Source organism: Carya illinoinensis, chromosome 15 (genome assembly GCF_018687715.1).
Source record: "Carya illinoinensis cultivar Pawnee chromosome 15, C.illinoinensisPawnee_v1, whole genome shotgun sequence".
Lineage (NCBI taxonomy): Eukaryota > Viridiplantae > Streptophyta > Magnoliopsida > Fagales > Juglandaceae > Carya > Carya illinoinensis.
The window spans coordinates 36,889,734-36,905,611 of record NC_056766.1 but is presented as its reverse complement, the minus strand read 5'-3'; the positions used below and the strand labels follow the sequence as shown (position 1 = coordinate 36,905,611).

Genomic DNA, 15,878 nt, shown 5'->3' with positions numbered 1-15,878 from the left:
TACTATGATGCAATTTGGGTTAGTTAATACCGCAGCGGCATTTATAGATATATGAATAGGGTGTTAGACCATTCTTGGATATGTTTGTGGTGTTTTTCATGGATGATATCCTAGTGTACTCCAAGAATGTTAAGGATCACAAGGATCATCTAAGGTTGGTACTAGGAAAGCTTAAAGAACATCAATTGTTATCCATGCTCAACAAGTGAGAGTTTTAATTACAGGAAGTTAAGTTTCTTGGTCATGTGATATCTAGGAAAGGAGTCACAATAGACCCAAGTAAGCTCGAGATAGTCGTCGATTGGTAGTGGCCTACCATGGTACATGAGGTTAGGAGTTTCTTGGGCTTAATTGGTTCTGACAGGAGATTTGTAGAAGAGTTATCCAAATTATCAAATTTTCTCACAGCGTTGACAAGAAAGAACACCAAATTCACTTGAATCATGAAGTGTAAGCAGACTTTTGAAGAACTAAAAAGAAGGTTAACCACAACACTTGTGTTAGCATTACTAGAGACCCACAAACCATTCATGGCATATAGTGCCACATCGAAATATGGATTAGGATGTGTCCTAATGCAAGAAGGAATGTTAGTAGGTTTTGCATCAAGGCAACTGAAGGACCATGAGAAGAACTATCCCACTCATGATATGGAGTTAGCAGCCTTGGTGTATTAAGTATACACAGATCATAAGAGTTTGAAGTATTTCTTCACCCAAAAGAACCTCAACATGAGACAATAGAGATCGATGGAGACTATAAACGACTCTCGATGCGAGATCAAGTATATCCTCGAAAAAGCCAATGTAGTCGCTGATACGCTAAATCTTAAGTTCAAGTCTAAGGACATAGGAGGTTCCACACGTGTGGATTCACTACTTGAAGGACTAAGGCATTTGTTGGTGAAGGACTCACCACAAGAGAAAATTCTCACCGCAATGTAGAAATTAAGAGTGAGTGACTTTAATGAACTAAAAAGCCACTGGAGGAAGGATCCAAAGTTATTGGAGATCTTGCAAAGAGTCCAATTAGGAAAAAGACCCTTGCATTTTAGTTTTGATAAGAATGAGACTTTATATATAGAGGGCAAAGAGTAGTCTTAACTAGGGTTCTAAATAAACCAGTCTGTTCAATAGTATGCTCGGTATTCGCTTGGTTAACTTGAATTGAACTTAACTCATTAAAAAAAAAAAAAAAAAGCTCTCCTATGAAAGCAGATACTTGCTCGATTATTAAATGACACATACCTAACAAAACTCAATTTGACTTGGCTAAGGCTCATTAAGGTCTGCTTATTTATGCCCAAGTTGACTAGTTAGCTCAACTCGATTAAAGCTCATTCATATATTAATAAATATATATACACATCTATGTATGTATACATATATATATGTATTAGCCAATAATATAAGCATAACACTTTTATAATTAAATATATAATATATAATCTAATTATTTATGTCTATATATTGAATATACTTCATAGCTATATTTTATAATTTGTACAATAATAATTCGATAAGATTTAATAATTTTATATACTAGTATGCAAGAACCATATAAGAAATAGATATATGTTAGTTGTAAAAATTCAATATTAATTTTTTTTTTTTTTATCTAATTTATTAATTATTAAATCTTATTAAAAAAATTAAACAATTAAAGCTAGAGCCCAAGTTGGGAGTTTAACTTATCGAGTCGAGCTCAAACAAAGAATAAATAAAAATCTCGAACTCGAGTATTTGGAGTCAAGCTGAACTCAGCAAGCCTAAGACTAGCTTGACTAAGCTCAATTACAACCCTAGTCCTGACTAATTCTGAAATTTTGAAAAGAATATTAGACAAAACTCATTACTCACCATATTTAGTGCATCTTGGAGGCACAAAGATGTATCAGGATAGCAAAAAGGGTTTATAGTGGGAATGAATGAAATGAAATATCGCACACTTCATCGAGAGATATGCTATGTGTATGAGTGTAAAAGATGAGCATAAGAGACCATTCGGAAATTTACAACTCTTACCCATTCTAGAGTGGAAGTGGGAGCACGTCGCTATGGCTTTTTGGTCTAATTGCCCCGAACCCCAAGTCGTAAGGATGCGATTTGGGTAATCATGAATAAATTGGCCAAGAGTGCCCACTTTCTACTGGTTACAACCTTTGACACCCTAAGTAAGCTTACTATTATTTATAAAAGAAATAGTTAGACTTCCCAGAGTGCCCTAGACTATGGTATCGGATCTAGACACAAGGCTCACGTCTCATTTTTTAAGAAGTTGCAAGCAGTGATGAACATTAAGCTAAGGTTCAGTAGTGCATACCATCCATAGACCGATGGACAATCAGAAAGGACAATCTAGACTTTGTAGGACATTCTGTGTGACACCTGGTTTCTCAATAAAGTCATTTTTAGAAATCTTAGGGAACCAATATTCTACTAAAATTGACTTAACTTTTCTTCTTAACAAAGCGCTAGATACAAAAGATTTCATGTATAAATAAAATCAATCTTTATTAAAATACTTAAAATCTAAAAGAGAGTCTATGGAAACACTTATTAAAATCAATCAAGTCTATGTGTTTAACCAACTAACTTACTAAAACTGAAAATTATAAAACTAAGTATGTCATAAACTGTTTAGGCATCATCCTCGTCTCCTTGGACCAAGCTCTGTTTTGCGGCTCCAACTTAACTTCATAAAGATTCTCACCTGGGGAGGTTAAAACATAAAAACATACAAAAATGAGTCGAATATTCAATAAGCAATACATCATATAGTAGACATAATAAAATACAAGCTTTCTTGAAAAGCATTCATACTCATAGTTACATATGTAAATAGCATGAACATAGGCTTGGACTGTGCATGAAATGCTTTAACTTATCTTTTCATTTGTCATAGGCTGATAACAATTGTTGACCCCTGCAAGTTAGGGTTAGTGAATCTAATTAAATTTCAATTTCGCCCGTGGTATTAAGTTGTATAATCCATACATAAGGAAGACACATTGGGTGCACTACCAGCATGTATGACGTTAAGCCAAATGTGTTTTTGCAAGTGTAAAAGTGCCTAGTTGAATCAAGAATAAATTCAGGATTGTATTCCACATGGACAAAAGGGTATTAAAACAACCTTGAAAATGCTATATAAAATCTTATGGTTTATGTATAAAGAAAGGAGAAAGGGTGCCATGTGAATTCTTTTTGAACTTTTTATGGCTGTATAAAAATAGAGTGTATGTAAGGATTTATGTAATCTAATTACAAAATCAAGCTATAAACATATCCACATGTGAGTCTGAATCTAAATGATGAGGTATCAATTCTATTCCTACTTCTTAACATGTAAAGAATCACTGAAAATTGGATAAAGAATGTATGAAACTAAATGCAGCAAAATGAAGTCAGAAAATATACTTAAGATTTCAAAAGGAAAAATCTAAGAAGAAATTTATCAAACACTTGAGCCGCGGATGGGGTTCATTTTGTTATAGTTTTTAGTAAGTTTTCTCAACTATCAATCTAGTCAAGGAATTGATAATCGGAAGATGGAGAGTTCACACTCAATTTTGCACCATTTCTTTAAAATCTTCACTACATTACCAGCTAAACCCATGATAGCATCCGACTGCAAGGAGCCTTGATAAATCAAGTCTTTGTTGTACCTTACGTCTACAACAAAACATGAACAAGAGCTTCTTTCTAGTTTCAATTTGATTTCAAACTTACAAGATAGTAAAAATAACGTTTAAACCATAGAAATATCATTAACCAAAAACCCAAACAAATTAAACCTCATCCCGCAACCTAAGCTACTAAAATTAGCCTTGCATCATCTTTTCAAAAGTGAAAATAAAAACAAGAAAGAAATATAGCTCATAGAGCATAGCGCAAAACCACACACTCTTTACTGTGAATCTTTGTACTAGTTCCTAGTGATTCCCCTTCATTCTAGCACAATTCGTTGTACATATAATCTCTCGTGCCCTACTTTTCTCCCTCATGTCGCACACGCCCCCTCGCATAGCCTCGGTCCATAACTGATTTTATTCTCTATTGGTTCATGTCCCACCTCTCTCCCATGGCCTCAGACTTAGCGTCATATTTTGTTGGGGCTTATCTTCTTCCCTCCAAGAATGCCCTTTCATGCTTTGCTTCTCCATTACAATGTTCTTTTCTTTCTAAAGAAATATTGGTTGAAGGGTGAGGAGATGAAACTTTTAGTTGTTTTAGGTTTTACCCACTAGTGCTTGCAATTACGATTCTGTCCTAACCAACTCATATCAAGTCTAAAACTCCCCATGCCACATATAAGTATAATATTAGTGTTTATTATTTTAAGGGCAAACATGGAACTCTTGTGTACAAAATATTGGCATCAATCAATTTAGCATCCAGTACTAGAATTAAATGCATAATTAAGTGCTCAACTCTTATTTAATGAAATAAATCACTCACTTAGCAACTTAATTAAGTATTTCTAACACTTTATTAATGTACAACCTGACAATGCAATATGTCCATCACATATGGTACCGTCTTTTTATCATAATATAACTTGTTACGTATCTTAACATTCATACTTCATCATGAGCATGCATGCATACTTTCTTGTCTTATCATATCATAATTTTTAAGTGAAATCGTGCCTTATCATATAATAGATTTCAAAAGAAATCATTATCTTTCATAAATTGTCAAGATACATGTATCTTCACATAAGACAATGAATGGAGGATGTGGAATTGTGTCAACGCAAGAGGACAGACCACCTTTTAAAGGCAAGTGAAAGGCAAAGAAGAGAGTATTTCCTTAGAAAGGTGAAAGACGAGATAGTGGTAGCATGCAGAGTGCAGCTAGTCCAGAGATAGAGCGAGTATCACTATGTAGAAGGTCAAGCTAACACGCCTCAGCATACGCTGAAACAAAGGATTTGTCATCCATAATCAGTCAAGCAAGAAGAGGTGCCAACCATATGAAGACGAGAAAGATTGTTATAGAGGGCGAGTTACGAGTGCAAGGCGAGCAACAGTAAAGGACAAGACCCATACGGATGTAGGGGTTTTCCTGGATAACACAAAAATGCTTAGAAGGCAACAATGTCGTACACAAAGGACCATACTCCACCTGATAAGCTACATATGGATTAAGTCTGTAGAAAAAAGGTTACGACTCTATAGGCCATATCATCTAAATCCAGAGATATGGTCCAGTGCCATGTGGGAGACTCTTATTTAGGAAAGAACTGTGGATTTGGCGCAAGGCAAGTCGCAAGAACATGCATGCCTTGTCTCGTTAGTCTATTTGTTATCTTGCATACAGGCTGAGACTGAAAGACTTATATTCAAGCATGTTTGGAGTTAGAAGTACGTTAAAAGAACACCTGATGTTCCCACCCTATAAAAGGGATTTGATAATGGACAAAATCTCATTTTTGAGATTGTAAGCATTGGAGTTAAAGTCATTGAAGAAAGTAAGCGGAGAGAAATGGAGGGAGTATCGTCAGCACTGTTGTAGTATTTTAAAATACCATTAAGGTAGATTAGCTTCTAAAAATGTACTGAGAATGTAGGGTAAATGTCGTGGGTATGTTGTAAAATTTAGCCTTGCATATTCTGTAACTTTCCCATTTCTTTTCATTAAAATTAAATAAAATGCATCTTTTTCATTATATTTATGGATTATCTTTATACTGTGATTTTGAGATGTTGAGTTTGAATGGTTCAGATTGATGATGTTTTGATTTTGGGTGCACGAGTCTACTGTGTATTAATCATCATGTACATGTAATGGAGTCCTTTTGTCATTCATCCGACACGTTGCCATGAGTTTATATGAGAAGGCATCCTATGTTTACATTTGTAAATGTCTTTTAAAATTAAGCCAAAAATCTTTTAAAATTAAGCACGTATTTAGATAAGGAAATAAAAGACAGATGATGTAGCTAATTTGGGAGAAGGGGTATTGATGGTTCTTTTCCTAGCCTATCTCAACTTCTAGCTCATATGGTTAGAGTATATGCTTAAGACAAAATAATGTTGTGTTGCTTCATGATATAATTTGAAAATATTATCGTTTTAGATTTTTATTTTATTTTTCCTTTCTATATAAGTTTGTATAGGTGGGCAATATAAGTTTTGCAAAAACCTTGATTTTGATATTTTTGTGACCCACATGGTCTTTCCCGCAAAGGTAAGGTATTCCTCCACCAAAAATAATCTTAATAAAATTGAGATATTATCTTTCTAAAAAACATTATGGAATTAGATCAATTATTTCATATCATTTTTCATATTATTTTTTATTTTAGGATGAGTATCGAGGAACTCCACCCCCAATCTGATATATTTATCTTTTAAGATAATTTGTCATGAATTATCTTACTAAAAAAAAGGTGGTAAATATCATTTACATATACCTAGTTTGCATGATATTTCTCAAGAAAAGTGTTAGTTCACTGGCAAATTTTATCTGAAAGAAAGTTCATAAATTGATATGACATAATTTACTATGTACATAAGATTATTAATCTCTTTCTATTTTTAAAATAATTTTATTTGAATGTCTTTAACCCCATACGCTGTGACATAATTTGATTTAAAATATAAATTTTAAAATTTTAATTTTACAAATCAAATTATGACATATAAATGAAATATATATGGGTATAAAGTCTTTCAAATAGTCGTTGATATTATATAAACTAATGAAATTTCTTAAGATATATTAAATTATAAAAAAAAAATGATAATATGACTCCTAGACATGCTCATCAAATATGTTCATTTATATATTTTTATTTTTTTATCTTTTCTTAATAATTAAAAAAGTGACTGTGTCTGAATTTATATATATATTTTTTATTTTTTTAATGATTAAAAAAGTTTAAAAAATACTTGAAAGAGAAAAAAAAAAATTACACAATGTGCATATTTGAAATGCAAATATGGTATGCACCCTAACATTTTCCTTGTATTTCTCTTATCATTATATATGTAAGCGTAATTCAACCCAATTTGTTAACTTTTAACATTTCTAGCCATCACATCCTCCATACTAGGTAGCCCATTAGATAGTAATTTTCCACAAGGTTAGAAGTTGGAGAGAGCTAGTGCTGCAAGAATGGCGAACCACGATAGCAACGGGGAAATGCTAATGATCGAGGCTCCGCCGCAGCCCTCGGCTCCCACTTGGCCGGGATCATCGAGCGCCGAACTCATCGACGCCTTGCCGTACATCGACGGCGACTACGGCAACGCCAGAGTCAAGGAAGAGGTGGACCGTTTGGTCGAGGAAGAGATGCGTCGGAGCTCCAAGAAGCCTGCTGACTTTCTCAAAGACCTACCTCCTCTGCCCAAGTTCAATTTCGAGGTAACCCTTGGCTTATCTGATAAAGGTCTTTTTTTTGTTATGAGTGTTTGGGTGCCAGGAAAATTGATGACAAAGAAGAAATAAAGAAGATACATTTTTTAGTGATATCCCAGAAGGAATAACATCATGAAAGTTAAATTCTATGTTCTATTTTATGAGAAATTTTCAAATTTTTCATCATTTGGCTGTTGGGGTAGCTAGAGAAAAGGAGAGAAATTCTCGGTGTAATGTTAAAATATGGAGTTTTAGAAAACTGGGTAAGTTCACTGGACTCATGGAGTGTGAGTCGCTTATACCTGTTTGGTTTGTTGAGAGAATTGAGGAATCGAAAGTGAAGTCAACGAAACCAAATAACCAAAATAACTATTTACACAGATCTTTGTAATCAAAACATAAAGTTTGGGATTTTTCATTTTATTTTTTATTTTCTTTTGGACATGGAAAAGGCATATGACCATGTTTGTTGGGATTTCCTCTTGTACTTACTTGGGAGGTATGGTTTTGGAGAGAAATGGTGTTTGTGGATCAAGCATTGCATTTTGATGGCGCAATTTTCTATTTTGGTGGATGGTTCCCCGGTTGGATTTTTTAATAGCTGTTGTGATTTGAGACAAGGAGATCTGCTATCTCCCTTTCTTTTTGTTCTTGTTATGGATGTGTTGAGTAGAATGATTGAAGTGGCGGTAGAAGGAAGGTTCTTGTTGGGTTTTGAGGTGGGCAATGAGGATCAGAATAGCATTAAATTATCTCATCTTCTCTTTGCCAATGACACTTTAATTTTCTGCGAGCCTAATCAAGAACGTCTTCAATCTTTGAGAGCATGTTGTTATGTTTTGAAGCTGTCTCGGTCTAAGGATTAATCTTAATCAGTCTGAAATTGTTCCAGTGGGTGCAGTAGCCAATATTTCAGATTTGGCTAATATTTATGAGTGTAAAATTCTTCGTTGCCACTGAAGTATCTTGGTCTTCCGTTGGGTGCCTCTCACAAATCTGTTTCCATATGGGAAGGGGTGATTGAGAAGATTGAGAGAAGGTTGGCTAGATGGAAAAGGCTATACTTGTCTAAAGGGGGACAAATTACTTTGACAAAGAGTACGCTGGCTAATATTCCCACATATTTGCTTTCACTTTTCCCTTTGCCAGCAGGGGTTGCTAAAAGAATTGAGAAAATTTATCGCAATTTCTTATGGGTGGTATGGGAGAGGAGAAAAAGTTTCATTTGGTTAGTTGGAATGAGGTTTGTCAACCAATTTCTTGTGGAGGATTGGGGAGAAACTTGAGGATGTTTAACAAAGCACTTCTTGGGAAATGGCTATGAGATATCATTTATAGAGATGCTTTATGGAAGAATGTTGTTGCTGTAAAATATGGGAGTGGGTGGGGGGATTGGTGTTCTAATGAAGTTAGTGGAACATATGGGGTGAGTTTATGGAAGTTCATTAGGAAACGTTGGGGGGAGTTCTTGAAACATATTACATTTAAGGTGGGGGAAGGGAAGAGAATTCTTTTTTGGCAAGATATTTGGTGTGGGAATCAGCTCTCAAATCTGATTTTCCCTCTCGTTTTAGGATTGCAAGGGATCAAACTTCTGCTGTGGCAGATTATTTCCAACATACGGATAATAATATTCTGTGGAATGTTGATTTAATCAGAGAGGTAAATGACTGGGAAGTGAATAATGTTTCTGATTTTTCGGGAAGAATTTATAATTTAAAAGTGATGCAGGGAAGAGAGGACAGTTTACTGTGGGACCATGCTGGAAAGTCCAGGTTTTCTGTTAGTTCTTTTTTTAAGGTGCTGACTTGTCATTCTGGTTGTGCTTTCCCTTGGAAAACCATTTGGAGGGTGAAGGTTCTTACTAAGGTGGCGTTTTTCAGTTGGGTGGTTCCTCTAGAGAAAGTTTTGACCACGGATAACCTTAGAAAATGTGGTTTGTGCATTGCTGATTGGTGTGTCATGTGCAAGAAGGATGGTGAATCTGTAAATCATCTCTGTTTTCATTGTGAGGTGGCAAAGTCTTTATGGTATGAGGTTTTGAGTCAGACAGGTTTATATTGGGTGATGTCAAAGGAAGTTGTAGATCTTCTTGCATGTTGGAAGGTTTTGAGGGAAGGAAATGTGTAGCTGCCAGATGGAATATGATTCCTCTGTGTTTAATGTGGTATATTTGGCTGGAAAGGAATGGGAGAGGTTTTGAAGACAGAGCGTTCTCTCGGAGAACTTTGAAATTTTTTCTTTTCTACTTTGTGTTTGTGGGTTAGGATTTTTGTAAGGGATGATGATAATGTACTGAATCTGTTTTAGTCGTTTTCCTTCTTCTAGAGTGTAGTAGGTATTTCCTTTGTATACTTCCTGTGTACTTGGGCTGTGCCTTTTGTTGGTAATAAAATCTCTTATTAATTATAAAAATAAAATAGGTGTTTCTTTTCTTCTTTTTTTTAGCAATTTTTGAGGTGTTTCTTGAGTGAACTAATGGAGCATTTGGTCTTTTATTCTTATATTTTTTTATCCAATCATAATTAGTGGGTGCATTTAGATATAGTTTTTTTTTGGTTTGTAGGAAATCATATGGCCATTGTTCATGGTTCCTAGAAATCGTGTTGTTATTATTATAACCATTTTCAAACTCTATTATATGAGGCGGCAGTGCTTTTTCCACTTTACCTTCCAACTCAAGCCTTTGGCTTCACACATTATTGTTTCTTTTCGGCATTTTGACTTCTGTAATCTGTTTCCTGCCAATTTTTATGGTTCGATGTTTTATTTTTCCCACTTTTGTTTCATATAAGCATTATAGATGAATCCAAATGGTCACTTAAAAAAATGATGTGAGGAATGTAAAGTAGCATGACTGATTGCGGAATTTTGAATCTTAGAATCACCCAATGATTGCTAGAGAGTATGAGCGTGTGAGAGCTGGAAAGCCACCCATGCCTCTTGACAGGTCAAGGTATAATTTAGAACCACCACCTATGAATAAAAGGAATGATGAAACAGCTTGGAAGCAGACACTTCAGAGAGCTCAATGCTTGCTACAGTACCAAATGATCAGGTGTAGTAGTTATTGCAATTCTTGATAAATTTTTTATTTAACTCTATATGGAATTTTTATTGGGGACAAGGATGTTGTCATGGGGACAAGGAAGAGTGCAAGCACATATTTTGAGAAAAGAAGCTTTTTAATACATAAGTGGTGAAATTATTCGCTGAAGATAACTAAAATGATTGATGTATATACCCACAGTACAGACTGTGGTGAGTGTAAGCGAAATTTCCTGTGGTTACCCCAAGCTCAAGTAGTTGGAATAGGGTTTTGCTCTTTGTCTAAGCATTTTTTTTTTATTGATAAACAAATATATTTTAATCATAAGAATAGGCATAAGCCCAAGTATATGGGACATTTGCAAGAGCATCTCCTGAGTGTGCTAGGCTTTTTGTCTAAGTAATTAATATTGACTGGCTCCTTGTGACTGTTTTTCTATGATACTTTTAATTCAAGGAACTTAATGAGTAGTTTAGGTTCCTTTTCTACATTTTGTTCATCTTCTTCCTAACCTACCAGAGTCTTATATATCATTAACTTCTTTATTAAGACCATAATTTAGTTTATTTTACTTATTATTAATAAAATGGTTTCTTTGCAGTCTGGAAAATCTGGACCTGATGGTCAAATATGGTCCAGATCTCTCAAAGCAGTTCATTCAACGATTGGAAGTACTCCTGTCAAGGTTTGTTTGGAAGATTCTATATGCAGTGCAATAATCATTTGCTTCCATTGTAGAAATTGACTCTTTCTGCTTCAGTGACCCGTGTTTCATTGATTATGTTAATTTGTTCACTCACTCTCAAATAGCATGCAGCTAAAAAGCTTGGTATTCTGAGCCAGGATACTAAAATTCTATAGTTTTGCAATGATTATTACACTTTCCCTTCCCAACTCATCTCATCTAATCATTACAACTTTTCCAAATTTCCAAACAAAATAAAATAAACAATTCAACTTTTTCAAATCCCAAAACAAAAAGAATATTAAAAAATATATTCTAACAATATTTTATTCAATTTTCAACTTTAATCTCATCTCATCTGCAAAAACAAACCAGGTAAATAATGTATTGACACTCCCGCTGGTATCTTGCTTAGGTCAGGCTTGTGGTAGTTTCTTCTTCATCTGACATATTGCTCCTATAGTTAACTGTGTGCTTCGTCAAATTTAGACACTGTTAGCCCAAATGTTTCCTTTGGATCATATTGTGAGCTTCTTGGTGTATTTTTCCAATGTTTTCAAGTGTGCTTAATCTCTGACCTGAGCACTTTGGAGAACTGAAGCTGATTGTAGTGCCCCAATTCATCTCAACCTGTACGTCTTTAACTAATAGTTTGCGCCAATTGTGATGATGCAACTTAAGTTGATTAGCTATAATTCTGACCTTCATGGCATAAATAAATTTGTACTTGGGACTGCATTCTTGTTTTCTCTTAATTCATGTGAATATCAAATATGGTTAAATGCAATGGTGCCTTGTTTCAATGAACAAGATAAACTTTGATGTTAATCATGTTATAGTGCAGGTGTTGTCAGCTTTATGTTGGATGAATATGATAGAACTTGACGCCCCTTCCCTTCTCAATTCATGTTTTGCTCATTTTCTTATTTTCACTTGCATCATCATTTCCAGAACGCAAAAATTAGCTCAGGAACAAAATGAAAAGATTGAAACAGTGAACCGTGAAAGAAAATATCATCAGGTGATTCAACTGTCTGTCCCATCTAATTTTGTTTCTCAATTCTTTGCTGCATTTAAATATGATAAATAAGCTTCCTTCTTTGAATCATCAGCAAAATACTGCGTATGAGCTTAGTGCTTTGGCCATACAATGGAAGGAGCTTTGTCAGAAAAATATTCAAATTCAAACTGCATGTACTACGATTGAAAATCATATAGAAGAACTGAGGAAAGAAGCATTGGAGAGGTTATATGCATACTTTTATATGTTTCCTTCTATCTTATGTTAGTTTCAAAACTTATTCATGTTTTTCCTTTCAGAGGCTGGAACCTGGAAGCTGATTTACAGAATGGTTCTGTGGTGCATTCATAATGATCGGGTATGCTCTCTTTCCTGATATCATATGTTTCTTAGAGTTGGTGCTATGGCTTTGTTCCTCAGATTTCAGATATGTTAATTATTTTATTTTCCTTGATTGTTGTCTATAATTGTTGTCTGGAATAATGATTAGGGGAGTACCTGTCGCAATGAGAAAAAAGAATACTAGATGAAGACTCCAAGTGACATCAGAACATTGCTTTGAGATGGCATCCTTGATCTATTATAAGTATTAGTTTTGCTACTTTAGGACTCAAGAATTTGATGTATGAATTGTTTCTAGTATTATCAATGCATTGATCTATTTTCAGTGGTTTGAACCAGATTAGTGTTTAGACACTCATTTTTATTGACCTGATAAAGAATCAATCTATAAAAGTCGTCAAGATACCTATAACTTGTCCCTATTGTCTTACTAGAGGGTTGGACTAGGAGTTAATGAATAGGATTGCTTGCTGAGCCGAGCCGAGCACCTGCCTGCTCGAGCTTAGTGCAATTAAAAAGAACAAAAAAGGAAAAAAAAATAGAGGGGCTATCAAGCTAAACTCAAGCCATTAAACATTGGTTCATGCTTGGTTCAGGGGACGAGTTGACAGCATCCATGCTTAGCGTCCCAAATTGGAGCTACTTTCTAGTTTGGGTGGAATGTTACTTACAAAAAAAAGGGGTGGGGTGGGGGTTGGAGTCTAAGGTGTGCCTCCTGATGATGGTCCACCTGTTATGCCATCTCTTATTGACCTTTCAAATTGAAGTGGCTATATTAGGTTTGTGTGAAACTTGACTCATTATTGGGAAATTATATGGAAAAATTCTACTAAAAGGTGTGTAAATATGGAGAATTATACTCTACACCTCCAAACTACCCCTTTTTTCCATTATCGTCCCAAACTGCCAATTATTTTGTCTTGTGCACACCAAACCACCAACTTTGACCCATTGTATCCTCGAGATATTGAAAAGCTGTAATGTCATCTGATCTTGATGGGGGGATATACATTATTTCAATTTGGTAATATAATGCAATGTAACAAAGTTGGTAGTTTTGGGTACACATTGCAAAGGGAGTGTACTTCAAAGGAGCAAAATTAGTAAAGAGTGAGTTCATAGAACTGAATATGGACCAATACTTTGTAGTTGAATGATTGGTAAGGTTTAGCTTTGGTGCTTTTGGGTACACATACTCTCTTTCGGCAAGATAATATTAATAACTCTTCGATTATATACACAATATTTTTCAAAGGATCCTTGCAATATCAAAGAAAAATTCATTAAATTTTGAGACGGATTGATCTTCTGTTCTTTCCAACCCCGAAAGGCCAGCAGATGGTGGTGGATATCTATGGTGTATAGTGAATCAGCAACAAGGTTGGATGTTCAATATCTGCAATGATAGCTTTAATTGCTAGAGGAGCAGCGTTTACTAGATCATTGAATCGACCTTCGGAATAAGATATTGAAAATCTTGATACAAATCAAGGAAATTATCACACCAATGGATTGTTTGAACTATGAAATTAGTTTAGTAACATTAAAAGGGTGGATCCGGTTCATGTATATGAGGAAGGGTACTCGGGTGTAACCAGTTTAGTTAAGTCCGATTTTGAATAAATTTTAAAATCGAATCAAAATACACCGATTTTAAAAATTTTAAAACCGATACTGAACCGATTAATAATTGAAATAAGAACTTTCTAGATCAATGTACTATATATGACTTTCTTTTGCATTTAATTTTACAATGTACTAATATAATTATGCCGACCTTTTTATTAAAAATGAATTTTAATTTTACATAACTACCTTTCATTTAATATTGAGTTGTAAGTTATGCCCATTTAAGCCCTACAAAAAAAATTATTTATAATTCCTAAAACAAAGCTTGGTAATTGGCAAAGAAACTCATAATCAACGTATGGATCTTCCTTAAGTTCAACCAGACAAGAATGAATTATCTTCTCAAATCTAGGTAGACATTGAGACCTAATCAGTTAACTACAGAGCTTGGTTGACAAATAACCTCACATTAATATTTGGATCCTCGTTGAATTCGACCGGATTGGGATGAATTGTCTTCACCGCTACCTGCATTGTTCAAAAAAATCATCCCAATCAGTAATAAGTCTGTATTAGACAAGGCAAGTGTGATAATGAAGTCATTTCAATGGGCAGCAACCAATCAAGTTATTGGCTGTATACAGCTAGATATATTACCTACATGTATTTTATACATGAAGAGTGGACCGGAAAGGATCCACCCTAAGAACTTATGTAGCTACTTATAATTTTCAATATATGAAATATGCTTGATTAGGTTCAAAAAAATAAAAAATAAAAAACGGCAAGCAGGAGTTTGGAACAAGTAAATAAATAAATAAATATCTAAAAGGCTAAAAATTTCAAGCTATTTTAAAGAATTACACCAAAGAATAAATAAATTGCATGGAGTAAAAATTTGGAATGAGTTATTACTCCTTTTTTTCAGAGAGCTTGTAATAATATCAACAATTAAAATAACACATTGTGCTTGGATAGATGGAGTACCATCATGTATCAAAACTTCAATAAGATCTTATAATATATATATCATTTTCCTAAGAGAAACCAAACAACGACAATTGTGTTGTATCTTTGCGATCTTCGGATTCAGATTTTGAAAATCTTAATACAAATTAGGGAAATGATCACACCAATAGATTGTTTGAACTATGAAATTGAAATTAGTTTAGTACCATTGAGAGGGTGGATCCGGTTCATGTATACAAGGAGGGGTACCTAGGGGTATAACAAGTCCGTTAAGTCAGATTTTGAACAAATTTTAAAAATCGATGCCTAATCGATTCATCACCAAAATCAAAACTTTTGATTCTTTAGATTTCGGTTTGGTCTGGACCCTTTCTCAAATTCATAAGTTATTATTATTGTTAATGTTTAATATTAAGATTTCATGTTATATTAATTAACAATTCAACATGTAATATATAATATAATATAAAAATCGTATATAATATAAAATATTTTATATAATATTAAAAATAATATAAAAATATTATATATATATAATTAAAAGTTAAAAAATATATATCTACCAGTTCGATTCGGTTTAAACTGATTTTATAAATATCAAAACCATAACCGGATGGGTTTTTATCCGATTTTGATTATTATAACCAGAAATGGAACCAGACCGATTACAAATCTATTCGATTCGATTCGATCAATTTTGCTAATTTAGTAATTTTTTTTACAACCCTAGAAGCACTTGCTCAACGGGATTTAAAACAATTCTTATCTCTCATCAACGAGTCCAATTCTAATTAGATTTAAACTTAATATGAATAGGTAGACATGAATAAAAGGACATCCAACCATCCAATACAACAACATCGAGCTACAACAATT

General features: G+C 34.1%; 1 protein-coding gene across 2 annotated transcripts; it reads left to right on the top strand.

Moving 5' to 3' along the window:
• The first annotated feature begins 7,019 nt into the window (after window positions 1-7,019).
• On the top strand, window positions 7,020-14,033 carry LOC122296519 (pre-mRNA-splicing factor SPF27 homolog). 2 transcript variants are annotated; one of them, XM_043106289.1, is made up of 7 exons: window positions 7,020-7,373; window positions 10,250-10,425; window positions 11,018-11,101; window positions 12,053-12,122; window positions 12,214-12,347; window positions 12,422-12,480; window positions 13,795-14,033. In XM_043106289.1, exons 1-6 carry the CDS (start codon window positions 7,125-7,127, stop codon window positions 12,471-12,473), a joined length of 765 nt encoding a protein of 254 aa, XP_042962223.1. In that variant the 5' UTR covers window positions 7,020-7,124; the 3' UTR covers window positions 12,474-12,480; window positions 13,795-14,033. The 2 variants fall into 2 exon arrangements, with proteins under 2 accessions (XP_042962223.1, XP_042962222.1); XM_043106288.1 differs by lacking the exon at window positions 13,795-14,033 and adding an exon at window positions 12,613-12,802.
• Window positions 14,034-15,878: the final 1,845 nt, after the last annotated feature.

Excerpts from the sequence above, each read along its gene's own strand:
- LOC122296519 (XM_043106289.1), top strand. The coding sequence starts at position 7,125 with ATGGCGAACCACGATAGCAACGGGGAAATGCTAATGATCGAGGCTCCG. Across the intron at positions 10,426-11,017 it reads CTACAGTACCAAATGATCAG|TCTGGAAAATCTGGACCTGA; the intron begins GTGTAGTAGTTA and ends GTTTCTTTGCAG. Across the intron at positions 12,123-12,213 it reads GTGAAAGAAAATATCATCAG|CAAAATACTGCGTATGAGCT; the intron begins GTGATTCAACTG and ends TTGAATCATCAG.